Source organism: Haemaphysalis longicornis, unplaced genomic scaffold (assembly GCF_048455015.1).
Source record: "Haemaphysalis longicornis isolate Haplotype H1 unplaced genomic scaffold, Haemaphysalis longicornis Haplotype H1 scaffold_31, whole genome shotgun sequence".
Lineage (NCBI taxonomy): Eukaryota > Metazoa > Arthropoda > Arachnida > Ixodida > Ixodidae > Haemaphysalis > Haemaphysalis longicornis.
This window is the reverse complement of record NW_027526340.1, coordinates 2,921,393-2,942,371: the sequence shown is the minus strand read 5'-3', so window position 1 is coordinate 2,942,371 and position 20,979 is coordinate 2,921,393. Positions and strand designations below refer to the sequence as shown.

The 20,979-nt window shown below is 44.1% G+C and overlaps 1 protein-coding gene across 1 annotated transcript in view; it reads right to left on the bottom strand.

The window, feature by feature from the left end:
• Positions 1–972: 972 nt before the first annotated feature.
• The window catches only part of LOC144177788 (acid phosphatase type 7-like), a 33,495-nt gene continuing 13,488 nt past the window's right edge, over positions 973–20,979 (bottom strand). The window contains exons 3-12 of the mRNA XM_077705357.1: positions 20,562–20,741; positions 20,036–20,061; positions 17,113–17,210; positions 16,341–16,412; positions 11,426–11,540; positions 8,910–9,023; positions 7,689–7,817; positions 6,031–6,102; positions 1,213–1,350; positions 973–1,124 (exon numbers count right to left, since the gene is read on the bottom strand). Coding sequence (XP_077561483.1) covers positions 1,068–1,124; positions 1,213–1,350; positions 6,031–6,102; positions 7,689–7,817; positions 8,910–9,023; positions 11,426–11,540; positions 16,341–16,412; positions 17,113–17,210; positions 20,036–20,061; positions 20,562–20,741 — 1,001 coding nt within the window. The 3' untranslated portion in view covers positions 973–1,067. The remainder of the gene's footprint in view (positions 1,125–1,212; positions 1,351–6,030; positions 6,103–7,688; positions 7,818–8,909; positions 9,024–11,425; positions 11,541–16,340; positions 16,413–17,112; positions 17,211–20,035; positions 20,062–20,561; positions 20,742–20,979) is intronic.

Sequence of the window (20,979 nt, the reverse complement as noted above, 5' to 3'; positions counted from 1 at the left end):
CTATTTAAACCTTTCGTTACTCTTGGATCTAGAATGCCGCAACGAGGCCTAGGCTCATGAGCAAACCCTTTTAAAGCGAAGCTTTAGTGTTCTCACTGATGGCGTCTGTAACGCGAATACGCCCTGCAGGAAAGCCAACTTTTTCTGACGATGAGCATGATTGTGTGCAGAAAAATTAAAGCGCTTCTCTCCGAAGCTTGGCCACAGCTCCGTTTCACTACTTCCACTAAACGTTGATGCGCAGCAGAGGGGGGAGAGGACGCAGGCGTGCGAGAGCACGACGTAAATAACCCTAACGTGATATTGTCAGGTGAACACGGAGAACCGTTAGCCGCAGGCCAACGCCGGATGAGAATGGCGTTGCTCTGCGTTAGGCCTAATGTTAGGCCTAACGACACTTTTTGGGGGGTGAACAGCTCAACAGTTATCGCTTGGGACAACAGCTGAACAGTTGTCACTTGGGAGGCTACAATTACCACGAGTTTCCGCCGACCCAACTCCAATATGAAAATTCCTGGTATAGATTGTATTATTTGCATCGTGGGATTTATGTGGGGAACTAAGTTACCGAAAAGGACAAGGTGTCGCAATATGTAAGCCAAAAGAACGCTCCTGACAGCCATTTCAGGACGAATACCCGCCGTGTTTGTGAATGAAGAAAACCGTCGGTACATGCCCTCGGAGGAAACTGAATGTAGACCTAGCAAAATAATATTGTAGCATTGTACAACAAGCCCGTCAGGTTGTCAAAAAGTGGCACTGACACACCGCGAACGTTGGTAAGATCCATTAGTATGTCTACTATGTAAATTTCATAAGTCACGGCAACTACATTGCGTGGAACGTACTCAGCAGAGGCTGCTAAGATAGGAGAGTATTTATTTGACTTTATATTTCTTTATTTGTTGGTTTGTTAAACGTTCCGACCATGTTTATTCCAAACTATTTCTAGGCTTTGCTCGTGAAGTAGCCTTCTCAAAAAATCTGACAAAGCGAGTCGTGCAGCAGCGATGATTTCGATATTGTTCGGATGATCAATTTGAAAGAGGGGCAGACATCTTCATCGTTCAGAAATTCCTTGGCTTGTCCTTTACGATGAACGCCGAGTCGACGACACGTGGCTCCTGAAACGAAGCAGATTGCACAAAGTCAGCACCTATTGAGCAACTGAAAGTGAGTGATGCTCAAGGCATTATTTTCTGAAAGCCTTACGTTTCTTGTAGATATCTGCTGAAGTTCGACGTGAGTCCTGTTGACCAAGCGAAGTTTTGTGAAACCGTAGTCTGATATTCGCACCGCGCTCCAAGGTTTCGGGTCCTCGACGAATTGAGAAAGCTTTTCCCAGTTTCCCTGCATAGTAAATAACAAGATTACAACCTTTGTAGCGGAATGAGTAAAAACACAGTCGTCTGTATCAGGATAACTTGGTATTGAGTATATTTTGCTTTTTGGAACCTTTTCAGATGTAGGCTTACTGGAAGCAACTCAGTACAATGTGGTGGGTTCTTTCCGTTATCGTGGCGATTGCTTTTATGATGGGGAGTGACAACAAAATCGCCGGTGGAAATGAGGTGTCGGAGAAAATTGAAGAACCACAGCTTGTCTAAATTAATCCGTACTCAACACCTATGGCGCTCTTTTAAAACCAGGTTGTGTTTCCGCACGCAAAACGTGAATTTGATTTTGTTGCTCTTGCAACGTAACGGTGAACTACAATTTGGAAGCAACATTCTCGAAATGCTCCGCTCCCCTCCCAAAAAAGGATAGTAAGTTAACCTTGATAAACTTTGCAGTTATATTCGTACGAACACTCAGAAGTGCAAATCAAGAAGACAGATCTAAAAGCACGCCAATAGATGTTGCTCCTACCGAATTGTGCTTAATAAAAATATAATCCGTGGATAATTAATTTACCCTTCTTTCGCCAAGCTGACGACATTTAAAGGGGCGCTGAAGTATTTATTGCCTGATTACTTAATAAACTTCAAGACTAGAGGTTGTCCGCTTTCTTTAAATGTTTTGTATCTATTATGTGCACTTTCTTACTGAAGAAGTTCAGCCAAAAGTGACACTGCACTATTCTCCTCATCAGTTTTGTGACGTTAACTGTGATGTCACACTGGCATGTGTCGAGCGCCGGATGTAAGAGCCGCATTTCGAATTCCGGCATCCACTTTAGCAGTTCGTTATGTGGGTGCTATACGCCTTGCAAATGCACTCACGCTCCAGACATCCGCTGAATTGTGTAATAAAGCATTGCTTGAGTAAAACTCCGCCATAACTCGGAGTTTCGCAAATTCCGCTTCAGCATTCTTTTAAAGGAGCCATGAAGCGAAAACAAAAGTTTGTTTTATTCGAAAGATTAGGTGTTTCATAGTACCCAAAACGCTTTCCCGGAAGCAAATCATGCTTTATTCACTGAGAAATAAGGCAATTGAAGCCAAAATTTTAAATCTCCCGCTAAATTGCACATTTCGTAACGTGAACAATGGCGTCGATCATACGAGCCGGTCCATGAAATAGATACTTAGTATATCGACTCCATATAGCACCCACACGCGGGAGTCTGACAGGAACCGGAACTCGTGCCGAAACAAAATACTAGTAAAACCTAGTGCACCCGCAGCCCTAGTCATGGAATCGCCTGATCCGGAGAACAAAACTCTCGCCGAAGAGCTCGGGCTCGCATTTAACAATCTCACACCACTTGAACGCTCAATGCTCCTAAGTGCACGAGCGGCAGGAGTTGTGGGATACGCGGATGGACCGGAAAGCGACCATTCCGCGATAGCCACAACAGACGAACGCCCAGCCGTTGGCACCGCTGCCTCGTTAGCCCCGTCGCGACGGACGAATACAGACTGGTACGTATGTGCCGTATTTTTATTGCGGTTAATAATAGTTCAATTTCAGTAGCAGTATCGCTTATGCTAGTTGGCCGGTGCCGTGTATGGAAAGCCGTTCGCGCGAGCTCTCTGCTCCGACCAGAAAGATACGAGCTTCAATTCGCGGTGTGTACGGTGTTTTTTTTTTTTTTTTTTTTTTCAAGCTCAGAGCGCTTTGACGACGATTTGACGAAGTCGGCGACGAGCGCCAGCATGTCCCAGGAGTGAGCTAACGTAAGGGTCCCTGCCGTAATCACTTCATCGAAAATGAAGCGAGCGCACTCGTACTTCCTTTAGCTTTCTTTCTCCTCCGTTTGCTAAGTTCACAAAACGTAGCCGCTTGCTCCGCCAAAGTTCGTCGTTGGGCAGCACATAAAAGGAGATCTCCTAACCGGCGGGGATGTCGCACTCCCTCGACGATTTGCCCGTACTACACGGGCATTTCAAAACGCAGCAACGAAATTTCATTGTAAAGTACTCGAACAAACTGAAGTTTTCAGTGGTTGTAAACGGGAAACGAGGTCGTAACGACAGCAGCAAGCCAACACCATTTCCCAACTTTTGCGACGACTGGCACTATCTCGTCGCTGCTTGCTGTGCCTTACTCCCCTCGTTTCTATTTTTACCTTTGCTGGTTGGCGATATGACGGCCAACCTCCTGTCAAGGGATTAAGATACCAAGCAAGGTCGCGGCTGTACGTGCTGAAACTGTTCGTTGGCCCCGAAGAGCCTCGAACCTGAAAATTCGTCTACGCGACGGCGAGATGTCGGGCTCAGCCGGCGGTAGTTTCGTACACATTGGCGTACACGTTTGCGTGTTTGTTCGGAACTTCAACCGTTTACTCCACCTTTCTTAGTGTCATAAAAGGAATGTGCAGTATGTTTAACGGGCATATAGCTCACTATGCAAACTGGTAAGCCCTGCCTAACTTGCGTTTGCTTTTGCGGGCCTCCGCCAATCGCAGAGCATTCTCGTGTGACATCATAGGTTCTGCTGCGGGAAATGTGCTGGTGGGTCGCATGGTCATTTTCTTTTTCCTAATTATGTAGCTTATTTCAGCGAAGTTTGTGTTAAAAGTGGTGTCAGTATGGTTCTAACGAGGCAATTTTTCGAATGAACCAAACTTGTGTTTTCTCTTCATGGCTCCTTTAAGCCCAAGAAACACGGATATATTTATGAGAAACATGTAGGTACAACGAAAATTATGGCAACGATTGCAGCGTTCTCGCCGGCGGGAGTTCTACCATTTGTCGTCCGAAATGTCCTTAGGGTTAGATTATGCTGAATGTTTCTCGGTCGCTTTTATACCAGCATTTGCAGTCAAAATCATATATTGCTGCAAACTGTAAAGGAATTGGCACGTAGCTCTTATTTCCAAAGGTTACGGTACGACACCAGAAAATGAACTAAAGGAAAAAGGGTGTCCTTTCCTTTTGAAAATTTGTTCTCACAATTCTCTCCAAATTTAGAACACGCCATTGTTACGAGGAAACGCATGTGGGATGAGAAGCGAGTGTTGTTAAATTGTGGCGCCAGCTTCCACTTTATTTTTGTTTCCCTTGATGGGAAAGCCCCGGATGCAACTAAGAAATTATGCCCCCCCCTCTGTCAACGACGACGATGGTAGAACGCGAAGATTTCCCGTGAAGGATTCTTGGTTGTCGCCGGAGTTTGAACTTTGACTCGCAGGCGGTTTCGAGTTTTACTATTTGAGCTTTGACTTCGACAGGCACCCAGTTAGGAATTTTGATCGCAGCGGCTTTTAACTTTTCCCTTGCCATTCGGTTTTGCACGGAGAAAGTTTCGCGTTCAACCATCGTCGTCGTTAGACAGAGGGATACATAATTTTTCTGTCTAATTGTACACGTCCAAGCACCCCTCTCCAAATCCAAGCTGTTTTTCTCAGTGCCGGAATGGCGCAATTGGATAGGCTTCGGCTTCATAACGCCAGGGACCCAGGTGCGATTCCGAAGAAAGAAAGCGTTTCGTTCACCCTTGAGCATCATCGACGTCAGAGAAAGTTGGCTTTCCAGCAACGCGTTTAAACGTCGTTGTGCCGGCTTAAATAAAGTTCGTTCAATCTAATCCAATCCAATCCGATTGACAAGACATACGCCATCAGTTAAGCATAGAAAGCTTCACTTTAATAAACTTAGCCACGAAAGCTCCATCTGTTTTTTGATCCTGTAAACATGGTGTTGAATGTTTAGTATCTGTTAGTTGGATGTAAGCCCGCAGGTGCAGTTGGATAAATGAACAAGAGAGGGGGAGTGAGCAACCTTTTTGTAATACACGGAAGGTGAGAGCCATTGGAGAGGTCTCAGATCCGGGTTTTCTTATTGCCGCTGGCAATAAGTGGAACCGAAGTGATAGCAGTATTTTTTGTCAACACCCTGACAACTATTCCAGCCCACCTCCTTTTTCCAGGCGTAAGGTGGCACCATACAGTTAGTTTTCTCTTGGAAACGATTTCCGAGCATTGATTTCGTAAATCTAAAAACTGTTACGACGAAAGAGTAGCAATTAGCACTCTGTTTGAACGTTGTTTCCTCCATGATTGTTCAATTAACGAGAGCCTCAAACGCTGTTTTAAGGCTTCCATATAGCGTGGTTCCTGTCGATTTCCCGACGAGTCTTATTGTTCTCCGCGACTCCTTCAGAGTTTGTTGAAGTGTTCTGGTCAGTTTCAGAATTTTAAAAAAATATTCTATCATCAAAAAATTTATTCGCTGCCTGTGCTCAGGCTGAAGATCAAATGTGTCTTAAATTATTATCATCCTCATCATCATCATAATCATCATCTTGCTCATATATTCTGCAAAATGATAGTCTCTCTCCTTATGACTTCTGATTCTCTGTATGCTCCACTCATAAACTTCCCTGCCTACCCTTATTTATGGGCAACGCGAGAGATTTGGAATACGCATTTTTTCTGGCTGACAAAGAAAAATCGATTGCTTAGGTTTAAAGAAGCCCTGACTCCCTGCTTTCAAGCAATATTGTTACACCTGTTTAATTCTACCAAGGCCTAGTACGGTTATGTTCAGTCTCACGCGCGTTTCCGATAACACGAGCAAAAAGGGAAAAAAACATAACGCGTGTTCAGCAAAGCAGAAAAGGAAACCTTGTACAAATGACACTTACGGCAGCACCCGTGACGACGTGTATGGGCGCTTTCGGATTATAGTACGGATTTTTTCCGCTCCCAAGGTAAACCTGCAAAAGACGAAAAATATGTAATATCGCTTCGATGCACGGCTTTAACATTGTACGTTGAATACGTTTACTAATACCGGTATGCGTTCAAACTGCTGTCGTTCAAGGGGAAAATAATGACCACAAGGCAAAGAACCAGTCAAAATATCCGTGTTCCGAGGGGGTACTTAGTAGCCATGAAGACAGGCCTCAGATGTCCCCCATGTGTGGGGAGATACTGACGCTCCAAAACCACAGAATGTGTTCAGTTGGGATTTAGATGTACTGTTTTACCGGTTTAAGAAGATTGAATCGCTGAAAGTAACATGAATATTTTTTTCTAGCGTCAATATCGGCTCTTGCTTAAAAAAAAAACTAAGGTGAACCAGGTCGTTTGTTCTTTCATAAATATCAGTCTACGTTCTGCCATGTCTGCTTTTTAATCGAAAGCACAATAATTGACAATATATGCAACACCTATTCCATTTGTGATTTGTCACTTGGGCCGAACCGCATCACTCAAATAGCAGTTACGATAACTTCAACTTACTGACACGTAATAACGCCTATGATTGGAAACGAATGCAAAAAAAAAATAATTATGACGATAAAGTTAAGGCAGAAAAACAAGCCAGGGGTAATTCATCTTTTGAAGGAGTTGGCGTGTGAAATTGATTTCATGATAATGACAAAAGCCGCCGCTCATTAACAGTGTCCTAACTCGTCAACAATGCCTGGGCTTCTGACTCTTACCACTGCACCACTATGAAAGCTTAGATACTACCTATGGGTATACTTTTCTTCTGAAGCCAGGCATACTCACAGATTCCGAAAAGGCGACGTAATTTAACAATCGGTGAATATATATTATGTGTTTTATTCATGGTACATACCTTCTTTTTGGTTTGTTAGGACCCAAAAATTGTTCTTGTTAATATGGAAAGTTTGCAACCGGGCCGTGTTGTGAATTCAATTTATTTTCATTCAAATTGTTGGCTAGAGTTAGCGTTCTTACGTTGCCCTTGAACTAACATCGGCTACTTATATCTCAGTTTTTTGCCTTTCAATGTGCACTTTTTTTGGTGATGAGTAGTATTCTTCCCATTCATGTTTTCAATAATGCATGGGCAGACGTGTACAAGAATTCCTTCTAACAATTAGTTTGATAATCATGCGCTGACTAATTGTTCCAATCTATATAGCGTGATATTCCGCCTAAATTTTACAAATTCACGCATTCTTGAATTGATGATGAATGTTGTTGCCCATGGATCCTAGATAATCTAAACTTTTATTTCTAATTCATTGGTCAATGTGTTGAACTTGCTTCACCCCCGTGTGTGTGACTGCCGAGTACAGGAGGATTTGCATACAAAAGCAATTTCTTATGCAGTTACTCGATGCATTGAAAAAACGGTACATATCTTAAACTAATTCAAAATTCTAAACTGCTTCTATCCAGCAGCTTATATCATAAATCGTACGGTTAGAACTCCATGTATTTTTCAACGTGAACGCATTCTTTAAACGCATTTCAAGTACAGCAGAGCCTCCCAGCTCTTCGCACGTAGCTGGGCAACGTTCAGTATCCGCAGCCCGAAACCAACCTTGCCGTCGTAGACAGGCCACGAGCGCTCGTACGAGTGTTGATGCCCGGTAAACAGCAGGTCCACGCCATACTTGAAGAACAACTTCTCCAGGCCGTATTTATTTGTCAGTGGGAAACCTTTACGGGCCTATGTGGAAGGGAAAGTGTATTCTTGTCGGAATAAAGGCACTCCTGGATACACAATATCGTCCGCACGGCCAGATTATGTTCTTTGTGTATTTTTCTGTTCTTTTAATTTAATGCGTAGAATTTCATTTTAGCGCCTTCGAACCTGTTACGGAGGAAAGATTAGAGGCCGACATTAATAAGAAAAAGGGTAACATAGTTAAAAAGGAGCATTGTTTAAAGACGGAGTTGTGATGTTTAACACAGCACATAAATCTTAGTAATAACATTTTCCCATTACGTGTAAATGACGCGAGTGCTGTATTTAGCCTCATGTCAAGTGCTTGAAGTTGTAAAATATCTGCAGCGCCAACAAAACATGTGCTCTAAATGACGCCCAGTACCTTCCAAATGTGCTTGTAGCCGCAAGTAGCGACATACAAAGACAACCACGTGTTCTTAAACTCCCGGTCAATACGTGACAAGCGAAGGAAAATAGAACTCACGGGTGCGAATCTGTAATGTGCGTAATAATTGAATGCGCCTAGGAAGACAGTAATTGCCGTGGGGGTAAGTATGTTGCGGCAGCAGGCAAGTAACGACGCACGTGTAAAAAAATAAAACATAACTTGGCATGGTGTTTATTCATGTTCACGTTCAGGCAAACAGAGTGCCCTGGAAGAGGGCCTAGCGCCTGAGAAACAAACAAACAAACAAACAAACAAAAAGAAACCCGAAGGAGGCAAGTGCCCTGGGTTTTATGACCGTACTGGTAAATGGTGAACGCGCCTAACTTAAACTGGCGTGAGTTGCGGGCAACGCATTTCCAATCTCTTTTTTTGCGGGACATTATTTAAAACGAAGATTCTAAAGCCAAACGTAAAGAAATTACTCCGGTAATGTTAAGTACTCCATGTGTATAAAAGACCGCCGACCAGACTTCATCTCGTTGGGAGAAAGAATCCCACTAGGGAGGCGCAACACCAACCTCTTGTTTCTTTTTTTTTATTTTTATGCGTTGCTAAAGAATAAACATGCAAAATAAGGGGAGCATTGAAGCTAAAGTAATCGAATAGGCGTGCGAGGAAATTGAGATGAGGTGGGCAAAACTTACAATGCTTGTGTCTGAATTGCAGTCCCTGAATCCAAGGTTGCTGCAGTACATCGGCCTGTGCGATATTGTGATGATCCACGGCCTTTTGGCTCGGTTTTCCGGCAGGTTTGCTTCCTAAATGAGCGAATAGGAAACAGCTGTATGGTAATTATGTTCGCGGAAGCCTATTTCTTTAAACTCTGGGAGCGCAGACAGGTGAGAAGTGGGAGCCTGTGTGTCTGTCAATGGGATCTAATCGAAATTACATTTACGTGGAAGCAGCCCACATTTTCGCTCGCTCGAACTCTTAAATATTATCCTATTGTCTTTGGGTATGGTGTAAAATAGCACACAGTTGGTCTGCCCCAAAATGCTGAAAACGAAATTAAACAAAGTTTATACATTGCAGTGGTTCCCCAAAATAGATCTGCATTGATTTCGGCAAAACAGAAACGATTTTATTTATAAAAACAACGAGGATTGAAAGATATGCTTGCGTTTCTGCACTGCAGTGAGTCTTGAAAATGAAACTGTTGTTCTGGAACGACGGAAGAAAGATTGGATTGTAATATGCCTTCAAAGCTTCGCCGTACGATGCAGTTTGAAATTCCAGAGCATCTGCATAGGGATAGGGTGGGGGGGGGGGGGTATCTAGTTGTTGCTTGTTTCTATATTAAGTGGTCAATCATCACACATCTGGCGCCTGGTGGTCTCGCCATCTTAAGACTGGCCGTGGCATGATACAAAACTCGGTTGGAGAAGGATAAACTGAGCTAATAACTTCTCGCCTATATTTTCTCGCCAATAAGGGGAAATTTATGGCAGGGGACCGTATATTGGCCTTGAATGACCGTGCGGTGCCCTTAAAGTTGCCTTTTGGGACCTCGACAGGGGTTCTTTAATAGAGGAGTCTCACCTTTTTATCAAATTTCTTGGTGTAATGAAATTTTATCACCTTTAACGAAAGTTTCTTGGTGGCATTGAACTCACCATCGTCTGTGCCCCCCGCCGCTCAGGGAACGAGGCAGCGCACACTGCTACCCACGAAATTCAAACCCGGTAACTCCCAACTCCTTGACAAGACACCCCACCGGCATGAAAGCAATAACCCGCAATCCAACGCCCGTCGGCCCCTCTTACAACTCTATACACCCCCACTTCACATACAGAAGAACGAATCATCATCCGCACCACTCACCCTCAAATTACCAACATGCACACTCCAAATACTGCAAACAGAAACATTTTCCTATCATACAGTTCCCTCGAAAATCTCGTTATCCTTCTTCTCACACGACCGTACACGCTGAAAATCACCTCTTACGCCGTGACCCACATAACCTCAACCGCCTATCAGCCAATCCCTTGAGTAGTAAGAGTCTGCGCTGGAAAGGTCAGCACCGGAACTTCAAGAAACCCTGGCGCAACGAGCCTTGCATTCGGTGCATGCACGCGACGTCCTGGACATGAGAGGTTGACCACATCTCCGTCTTAATACGCTGTTGCTCAAATAAATCTTCATTCCTGCTCGTTTAATGAAAAATGAAAAGAGGGCGCCACAGGTGCTCGCGTAGTTTTATACTACCCTCTGTCGAATGGATTCTTGAGAGTCGTGTTGGCTTTCTTGAAGTAGGTACCAAAGTACAATGAGGCGAAAAATGTCGAAGACTTTATGCGCCTCTTTCATCGCGTGTGAAGATACTCGGGGATTCAAAAAAATGCCAAAAGTCTACGCAAAACCAAATGTATCACTCTTATCATTTTTCCAGATAAGGCGATAGACTGACCAAGAAGTTCGTTGCTAAACCCTTTAGTATAGCGCCATTCCTAAGTTAAACCTGTGTGCGTCGACAGCTTATAGGGTAATATAAGGGGGGCAGGTGCTCTGAAGGGGACTTCGTCTTTAGGCGAGAGCAGTGAACTCTGTGAAGCCATGCTTTGAGTCCGTCTTGACGTAACGACACGGTGCCAAATTTCTCACGGAACGATGACAAAGAAGAGAGAGAGAGAGAGAGAGAGAGAGAGAGAGAGAGAGAGAGAGAGAGAGAGAGAGAGAGAGAGAGAGAGAGAGAGAGAGAGAGAGAGTTTATTAGTGACGGCAACGTTAGCCGTACCATTGCGGCGAGTTTGCAATGCAAGAAGAGAAGACAAAAACAGTAAAAAAATACAAAATGAAAAGATGTCGCATGAAGCGCCCAAGATGTTGAGCCACATACACAGAGCCTGGAAATAAAGGCCTTCTCAAAACTCCACCGAGACCCGAAAGAGCCGTGCAGCCCGTGCATCTTTGCTTGTATCTGACCAAGGACTCAAAACAGGGGCGGTCTAAGGGCCCCATGAACTTTGATCACACACAGATGGCGGCCGAAGGATGACAAGCGAACCACAAATCTTTTTAAAACAGACGCATAAGTGTAGTCATTACTGAGTAGTCTTTGTCAGGTAAATTTATCCGCAGTCAGAAAACATTTCTGTGTTTCTTACTTCGATTTTACTGTGTGTGCATGAGTGAGTGAGAGCGATAAAAGAGCACATACCTGCAAATCTTTCTCCAGCCAGTAGTACTGCTGTGGAACCTGACGCCAACCGTATTTGAGGAAGAAGTAGAACTCTGTGGAGTAGCTTATAATGTGCGCCGGCCCGATGTCGAAGCTGCGAAAAAAAGGACGCTTCAGTCGCGATGCAGAATAAAGACAGCATGTAGATGAAAGCTATACGGCCTGTCTCAAGGATACACACAGAAAAAGAACGTATACGAAAACATTTGCAAAGGCAACGTTTAATACTGCGCAAACCTGTCCATAAAGGTGTACCTTTTTTAAAAATTTGTTATTTCTTATGCACTCAGCCAAAATTTTCAGCCGTTACACGGGTGCATCCGCTGGGGTGAATCAGTTGCTACGGCGCTGCGCTGTTGAGCCCGAGGACGAGTGCTCGTCCCGGATGTGGTGATCGTTTTTTTTATGAAGGTGAAAAAAATGAAAAGGCTGAGGTGTCGAGATTTTGGGGCACTTTGGAGGTCCTGATGTGGTCTCTATTGATCCACAAGCTTGCATTAATGCCCGCATCACAACCCAATTGCACGTCCGGCACGAATAAATGCGAAAAATTGAATTTTCATTACCATAATCACACAAATTATGTAATCCGTAAGAATCCATCTGTTTTTATTTACGAGATATCCACATGTATACATCAATAGAAATCAATCAGTGGATAACTAAAGCGATTAAGTCATGAAATCAATCAACCATTACACCAGTGTACCGAAAATACGTATCAGCTAGATGTTTGAAGATTGGCGTTCGTGCAGGAAAAAACACCAACAAGTGCTTCCTGAAATCTAGTGAGTAAACCTTCCAGGTCAAAGAGGCGTCTTTGTCGGAGAGAAAGAAAAAAAAATGTGGTTGATCCCTCTTTAGTAGGAATAGGTAAAACACGAAAGCGAAATGTGCCTTCAGAGGAGCATTTAAACGCTGATTGTGAAGCTATATCAACTTGCACATCGCTATTTATATTACGCTGGTATGGCATGGTTAGACGCATCAACGTTAGGCACTGGATTGCACGCGCCGGACCATTGCGTAAATTCGACGGAAACCACAGCCCCTGGAAAACCGTACGAACGAAACCGAACCGAAACCGAAACCCGCGTAGGTGGAGGATGGGGCCTCAATTCACCCGCGTCCCGCGTAGACGAAGACGGTGGCATCGAGGCGCCAACTGTCGGCACTCATTAGCGTCATGGTTAACTACTTCGCGTCGCCTGTCCTAGACGCCAGCACCATCTGAATGAACAAGGTCGTGGGAAAGATATAAGGCGCGTTCGTAGACAAACTTGCGCTTTGAAACATAGCGCACTTGGCAGAGCGCTATGTACCTCCCGTTGCGGCGCGAGAGTTCGTGGCTCGAATCCTGGCGGAGACGCGTCAATGGAACTTTTTCTGCCGATGTCATTTCCACGACGGATATGACGCTGGTGAGATCTTGATGTACCCGGGCATAAAACGCTTTAAGGTTAAAAAGAGAGAAATAAACTTCTTACTTAACTGGCGAGGTTAGTGAGACTAGCCGCCTGGCTTGCTACGACATACACGATAAGTTTCTTTACAAACATAAATATACAAACAGAAACACACTTGAAACGCGCACAAGCAGTCAGGCGAACAAATCGAACGCCGGAGGATTTATAGTGTAATGTCGTGTTCAGTGTCCCGAAGAAATGTTAATACTACCATTGTATGTTCAATAGGTTAGATTACGGAACCAGCATGTACGCTACTGAGAACAATTGCAGCGTACACGTTTTTTGCACGCTGTGCTTTTAGTTAGAGATTTGATTGATTGATTGATTGATTGATTGATTGATTGATTGATTGATTGATTGATTGATTGATTGATTGATTGATTGATTGATTGATTGATTGATTGATTGATTGTGGGGTTTAACGCGCCGACGAAGCACAGACGATGAGGCGGGCCGTAGTGGAGAACTCCGGATTAATTTTGACCACCTGGGGATCTTTAACCTGCGCCGAAATCTCGTACACATGAGCGTTTTTGCGTTTCACCTCCATCAGAAAAGCGGCCGCCGCGGCCGGGAATCGAACCCGCGTCCTCGTGCTCAGCAGCACAACGCCTTAGCCACTGAGCCACCGCGGCGGGTCAGTTAGCCATTTGCTTTTGATGTTATTGAACCACACTTCGTGCTTTCATTTGTTATTATTATATACAGTAAAGCTTCGAGAGAACGCGCCCTCATGTTACGACACGAATAATAGTGGCGTCATATTTTTTTGAAAATTCGACGGCCTACTCAAAGCTCTCGTGTTATTTTGTTTTCACCGCATTGTCATACAGCTTAAGTTGGCAAGACCGGAAATTGCAATACAACGCGAATAGGTGGACGGGGAATTTTGTTCCACATCTTTTTATTCTACCAGCGCGATGACAGATGACGCGTGGAGAGCAATAAACTGCCAGTGACTTTATTTTTGTTTTGTATTGTGTAATATTTATTCTATTTATTTACTTATTTTTATGCCTTTTGTGCACCCTGGACAGGTGTTATCAAAGTGTTATCAAAGTTATCAAAGCAGAATTTTGGGACACATTTATAGTTGTGTTAGTTGCCGGTTTGTGGCAGTTTCGTCTTTTTTTACGGTATTCTTGACACAAAGGTGCCTTAGGTTCTGCGAGTAAGGAACAAAATGCTTGAATGTTGGACATTCAAACCTGAATGAACGTTATTCAGGCCCCTTATTGTTTGAAATGAGTGCACTTAGGACACTCCACTCAAAGCTCTTTTTTAAGGGGTTTTGCATGCTCCAATTGAAATAAGAGGCGCTAAGCCTCCAGGCCCTTTCTTCTCTTTTGTATTGTCGTTTCAGGAACTGAAGAAATCTGACTCCTGCGCAAAGCTGAATTGAACACCTTGAATATCAAACACTATTGCAAATACCTTTTTATCTGTAAATTGAACAAAGAGAAGGCCCTAGTGGTTATTTTTAGAGAGAACAAAGCATTGAGTATTTTATGTATCTTCTTTTAAATCCGTCTCTTGAGGAATCTTATATCCTACAGCACACACACACACACAATTTTACCATAAACCTGCTCATAGAAATTTCCCACATAGAATTTCTACCACAAAATTTTTTTCCGTGATCCCACGCCACAGCCACGCCAGGGAGGAGCACACCCAGGGGATTGCGCACCGAGAGAGGGAAACAGCAGTTGTGAAGGAGGGTTTGAGTCGGCCTTCTAAAAATTAGGAGTGACTTAGCTTGGCTATGCCACGATATACGCAGCGTAAGCTAAGGTTCAGCTGGTTATTCTTAGGTTTCCTGGTTGTCTAGGATTAGCTTATTGTCATGCTTAGTGCTGCTAAAACGATTTCTAAACCAATCGAATCGAATCCAATCCAATCCGTCCAAGTTAATCCAATCCAATCCACTCCAATCCAATCCAATCCAATCCAGTCGCGGCGCCAACGGCTCCGGCGCACCAGCTGTGCGTCGCGAGACGTCACTGCTCTTCGCGCTTGCGGAGCACGGCTCTCCTGGAGCCACGCGAAACTGCTCCACCTCGGCCAGTGTAGCTCATGCTACAAAAAGGACGCCGAGGCGGAACGCCGTTGGAGGGTAGGCCAGTGCCGCCCGCGCACACGAGCCGCTTTAAAGGTGAAGGTACCGTCAGGGACAAACAGGACGCTCTTGGTGACGACGAGCGAGCGTAACAAGCTCCGGAGGGTGCTCTTCAGGAGGTTGGTCAAGTGGGGACCATCACAGCTGCAAAGTTCAACAGAAAGTTCAATAGCAGGAGAACAGAGTGCCCAACTATGGTTTCGCCTTCACGTTCTTAGAACGTCCTGAGCATCCACCGCATTTTTTTCCTTTTATTGCGTATCTTAAGAGCAAATACCTTTAAGCTACGCGGGTACTTACAACTTCTTTAAGACTGTGAAGGGGGAAGCCTACTTGGACCATGCGGTTCATCTGCTGTTGAACTTTCTACTAAAGTTTGCGCCCGCGCTTTTCTCCACTTAACGAGCTTGTTCTTCTCGCTCGCCACCGCCAGGAGCCACCTGTACGTCCCCGTTGGTACCTTCACATCTGAAGGCGGCTCGTATTGCACTTGCCGGCCTAGCATCTTTTGGTGTTCCTGTTTCTTTTTTCCGGCGTGCGCTGCGTCGCCCCTTCTCAGGGCCACCTACGACTCTTTTACAACACTGCGGTTTCCCTCTCCCTGTGCGCGATACCCGGCTCGCGTCTCGCGATGCTGTTTTCTGTGCGATTCTCTGTACCTCAGGATGATTTCGTGTATCTTACGCGTTTCATGAAAATAGAGAATAAAGACTTTAACCTTAAAACTGACACTGGAGGGAATTTACCCAGCTTTTTAGATATACCTGAATACGTTAACAGTCCATTGACAGTGATCTATAATTGTAAATCTGCACTCAAAACCTGCATTTTGCTTCGGGCTTTGTTGCGTGGATTTCAGTTTTGTTAAGCCTTAACTTTAACTTCAGACCTAACCCAGCCGACTGAAAATACGCAGGAATTTAAGCAGAATAATAAACCTGTAATTGGCAAACCACAGACAGCTTTGTAGTCGCTAAGTTGATGTGAAAGCTCGGAGAGCCGCAGAATGTCTAGATGGACCGAAGATGGAATTGTGGCATGATGGTATCAATATAGGGCAAATTCCTCCGGTTCTGAATGTCGGTAATTTTTATCATTAAAAACAAAACAGGTGTTCATCGCAAGTTTTTTGGGTGTACCCTCGATGCCGCGAAGGATTATTACAACACTTTTACTGCACAAATTACACAAGGATAAAGTGATACAAGGCTTTGCATTTGTGTATTCTGCCTTTATGTATTCTCGAATAATAAAATGTCATTTTAAGTAGCACTTTATCAACGTTTATATGCGAAGGGACTCTCACCTGTAAAAGAAGTTGTTCACATTTCCAGATTTGTCCATCATCGTGAAACGACTGTTGTAGTTTGAGAAGTTGCTGCGGTACGAACAGAGAATTTCGGTTATAAAAAAGAAACACACACACATCCAAATAAGATGTAACAGCTTGCTTCAATCAAATCTATATTAGCCACTTCATTAGGTTAGCCGTTAGTCATGAGGTTTTTAGTTTAGTCTGGTGACTACCAAGTTGTTGGTAGTTGTTAATAAATTGAGGTCCTATCTCTGTGCAGTTATGTCTTGGAAAAGTATAAAAAGCCTCTCAGTGATGCTGCTTGGCATTGTATGGTAAAGATACTCTCTATTACATAATTTAGAGGTCTGCATTCGCTAGGCTAAATTGTCTATGTAGAAAACTAACATTATACTATTCAGGTTAGATGATGACGTCAAATTAACGTGGTTTAATCCTCAATAAGTGTCTCATCACTGTCAAGTTTAGGAAATTGGGATGCTAGTGCTGTTTGTGGCTGCTCACTATTGAAAACGGAGTCTCACTTCTTTATATCTTGCATTTTGTTCTTGTCAGGGGAACCCGGAAAGTTCCTTCATTATTGGTTATGGGTTACAGCGCTGGTGTACCAGCGAGTAATTGGTTCTGATATTTACGCTACACAAAGGTAGTTGGGATGGCATTGTTTAGTATGAACGGCTCTTGTGAGCGTCATGGTTGTTGTGTGGCGCTAATGTAGCCCGAAAACTTTGGACAGCCTTACTGTACCTTCTTGTATACTTACTATTTTTCCTCGTGATTTCCCACAGCTGTCATGTAGGGAACGTAGGCAGCGATGGTTTCAATCTGACGCATGAAAATGTCTCCTACTTTCCCATCTTTCTGTTAAAAACACATTCGCGCATCACAAACTGTACGCCACTAACCTTAGGTTTCTCAGTAACGCATCTTCGAACACAATTTTTCGTTGCTGAGGAAATCCACTTTCTCCAATATACAACTAAAGAAACGTTCCGAGCAATTGAAAGATTATGGGACTGCCAAATGACTAAGCAATGAAATATAAGGAAGTAAATGCTATAAAAATAAATAATAAATGCATTTCTATTTCACAATGAAAGATGGGCGAAGATTTAGAGAGCGAGTACACTTGTAACACAGGTTTATAAAGAAGCGTGCTTCGCGATCATTACGAGTTGAGTACAGCCTCTTTAAAAACACTCTGAGATTCGACGTAGAGACTGCGCACCCAGACAGCTCCCCAAAAAATCCTGCACCTCTCCGTCCAACAGCGATGATGGTTGAACGCGAAGCTTCCCCGTGAGAGATTTCGTGGTTGTCGTCTGAGTTTGGACTTTGACTCGTTGAGCTTTGACTGTGACTCGCCCGAAGTCCGGACTTTTGTTCGCAGCGGCTTTGACTCAGACCCTCCGCCACAGGATTTCGCACGGCTTTGACTTTGGCCCTTCGCCATTGGATTTTGCACGAAGAAGGCTTTGCATTCAACCATCGTCGTTATACTGAGGGGTGCATAATATTTCTGGCTAATTTTGTATGTCCGTGCACCCCTCTCCAAATCCAAACTGCTACGACCATGTCAGAATGGCGGAATCGGATAGGCGTCGGATTCTTAACGCGAGGGACCCATATTTGATTCTGATAACTGAAAGCATTTTTTTTCTTGTCTTCACCCACGATCATCGTCATCTTCAAAAAAAGTTGGCTTTGCTGCCGTGCGTTTTGTGGTTCGCCCGGACGCCACCAGTGACACATAGAAAGCTTCTCTTTAAAGCCTGGTAAAATCGTGGGAGTAATCACCGATCGACTTGTCAGCCCCTTAACAATGCGTCAAGCGGCGACGTAAACAAGAATGCACGGACGCTCAAAGGCATTCTCTTGCGCAACAGTCGTCAACTAATGCTGTTGTTTTTAGCGCGACCCACATCCTGCGTTCGCGGTTCATAGTTCTATCATTACTTATGTTGTTACTGCGTAGCGAGAAATAGCAACGCCCTCATTTGCACTGCATGGATTACAATGATAAGTTACCCTATTAGCGTGTACATTCCGTAGCAGCGCGCGTGCAAACGATATGCAACAAAATTTGAAGATCAGGTATACTGATGCGGCTGTGGTCGCTCTGGCGTTGTAAACATCCCGCGTGGATGTTGTCGCAGGGCATGTGCCTTTTAAGGACAACCAGGGGACCGGAGAGGGCTTTTCGCACGATCGTGCAAACTGGCCTGTTTGCCACTTGACCCCGTAATAAGGCGCTCAGATGACTGCTTATACAACAGTGCTATCAAGACAAATTAAGAAAGAGTATAAAAATCTGTTCAGTTGTTGACTTCTTCGCTAGTCCAATAATTTGTTTTTTTTTATTCTCATAATATCACGTATAACTCCAGCTTGCGGAGAACAGCTTTTGTAAGTTAGTCTTCTCAACTGGACAAGACTGCCGCACCATGAAGTCGTTAATCTGTTTTTTCTTAATGATGTTACCATGTTAATCACTATGTATTACGTAGAACCCTAAAACAGCCTGAGCGGGAAGTGTACCTTAAATTGTCTGCGGCGTAGAACCAAAGGCTGAGCCCTTCTACAAGGACCAAATTCACCTTCCCTGGTAGTGACTCGCATCTTCCAAGATAATTTTTGAAGGCTGTTCACGCTAGTTAGGCTCCACATAACTCAACAAATATTTACTTGTATGTTTATCGAATTAGGTACGCAAGTTGCTCTCAAGATAAAGACAAGAGGTAGCCCTAACTAAACAATGAAACGTGGTTTCCTCCGATGCATAAAATCACAGCATTGGAGAAGCGCTGCCGTGGTGCATGCGCAAGTTACGACGAGGCTTCTGCGCCGGTTCTACACGCCGTAGTCCGCCCTTATTTTAAGAACAAACACTGCATGCAACGTCACCGTTTGCTTGCAATACTGCAAATGTAAATGTTGTAATAAAGTGGCAGTGCTTTTTATATTGGTCAGTTCGAGAGCTCTCAAGAGGCATCAAACACCGGCTTCGCTTCGTTTTTCTTGCAAGGAATTCGAAGGAAAACTTCCCCGACCAAAAATTATAGAACGGAGCATGCCACAGTATTTTGCCGATACGGGCGAAGCGGGTTCCTTTTGCTCGGCGTGCCAACATACCATCGTTTCTTTACGAAGAGAGGTTGAAGTGCCTGTTAATGGATGCTGATCCCGCAATGACACTGCGTATAGCCCACGCCTGCGCTTTGATCTTCATCCTCTGCGCGTGAGACATTTTAATTCAGTATTGATATAAAGAATGCGGTGGATGAAAGAAATTAATAAGTACACTGCGCATTCATTTGCATGGGTGGCTGCCAGCAAGCAAGAACCATTTGTCTATGCAAAGAGACGTGTATTCCGGAAGACAGATGATGCCAAGGGGTTCCATTCACATTTCAGGACCATCCCCTAAAACTCATTATCTGCGGCGCGTCCGCTTCTGCATCTTCCGAGAGCGATGAGGGATATTCCGTGCTAGCCAAAAGAACCAACACTGCCGATGTGACTGGTGCAAGTGGACTTGATAAACGCTGGGCTTGCTGCGCCGGTTTCTATTCCTTAGCTTGTTGGCAATATTTTAGGCTAATCTGTGCAGCTTCTGGGCTGCTCTTTACTCTCTCACCAGAGCAACAGAATGAAAGAGGCACCTTACATTGAAAGGAGTAACTTACCGAGTGCATGTCGTAAGCAAAGTCACCTAAAAGAGACAAAAGAATCGCGTGACAGCATTGTAAAAGTGTTTCAGGCAAATGACCCTTACGAGATAGCTTAAGCGTGCGCTACTTATTCAGTTTGCGCGAGGTTCATCTTGGTGACCTAAATGTCTAGATTGGCATTTGAAAGAGTAAAAAACAAAGCAATTAACCTGAACACCGTATGCGCAAAGATATTAACTGTTATTGACAAAATACGGCCGTTCAACTGGAAAAGGTGATCTTGAACTCCTTGTGGTCTTTGCACTAGAGACAGCTCATTTATAACTTCTCTTCGCATTTGTTTATATAGTAAAATAACTAAAAAATCTTGCTTATATGTACGTCGAGTTTGCATTGTGTTTGTTTTAGCAGAAATCATTTTGCAATGACCCTGAAGACGGCTTCAAAGAAAAGGGGCCGCACCAAACATTCGTCACGACAAACTTGTCAGGATTCGCCAAGATATCCTCCCCTCAAAGTGCGCTTTCCTGCGGCCACTTACCAGCATGTAGAACGGCGTCAACGGTGCCGATCTGAGCGTCCCGTTGCAGCGCGGACAGAGAGCGAGCATTGGCGCTACCAAGGTCGCCGTAAACAGCAAGGGTAGCACTGGTGGAGTTTTGGGGAGCCACCTTGAATTTGTAGATTGCGCTCCAGCCGTCAGTGCTGCCACAGTGGTACACTGGAATCAAGGAGATTAGCATAATATTTCCCGCAATCGCTACTTTAACAAAACGCAGTAGCATTGTCCCAGCTGTATTTAACAATTAACATTACGACGTTAAAAGTATATCACACTGGTAATACAAAAGTTACACTAATTTTAGGTTGCAGCTACTCTAAAGGCAATGTCATTGATGGCATTGTGCAGTGTGCTTTCGAAAAAAAAAAAAAGATTGCTTATACTGAAGAACCCCTTG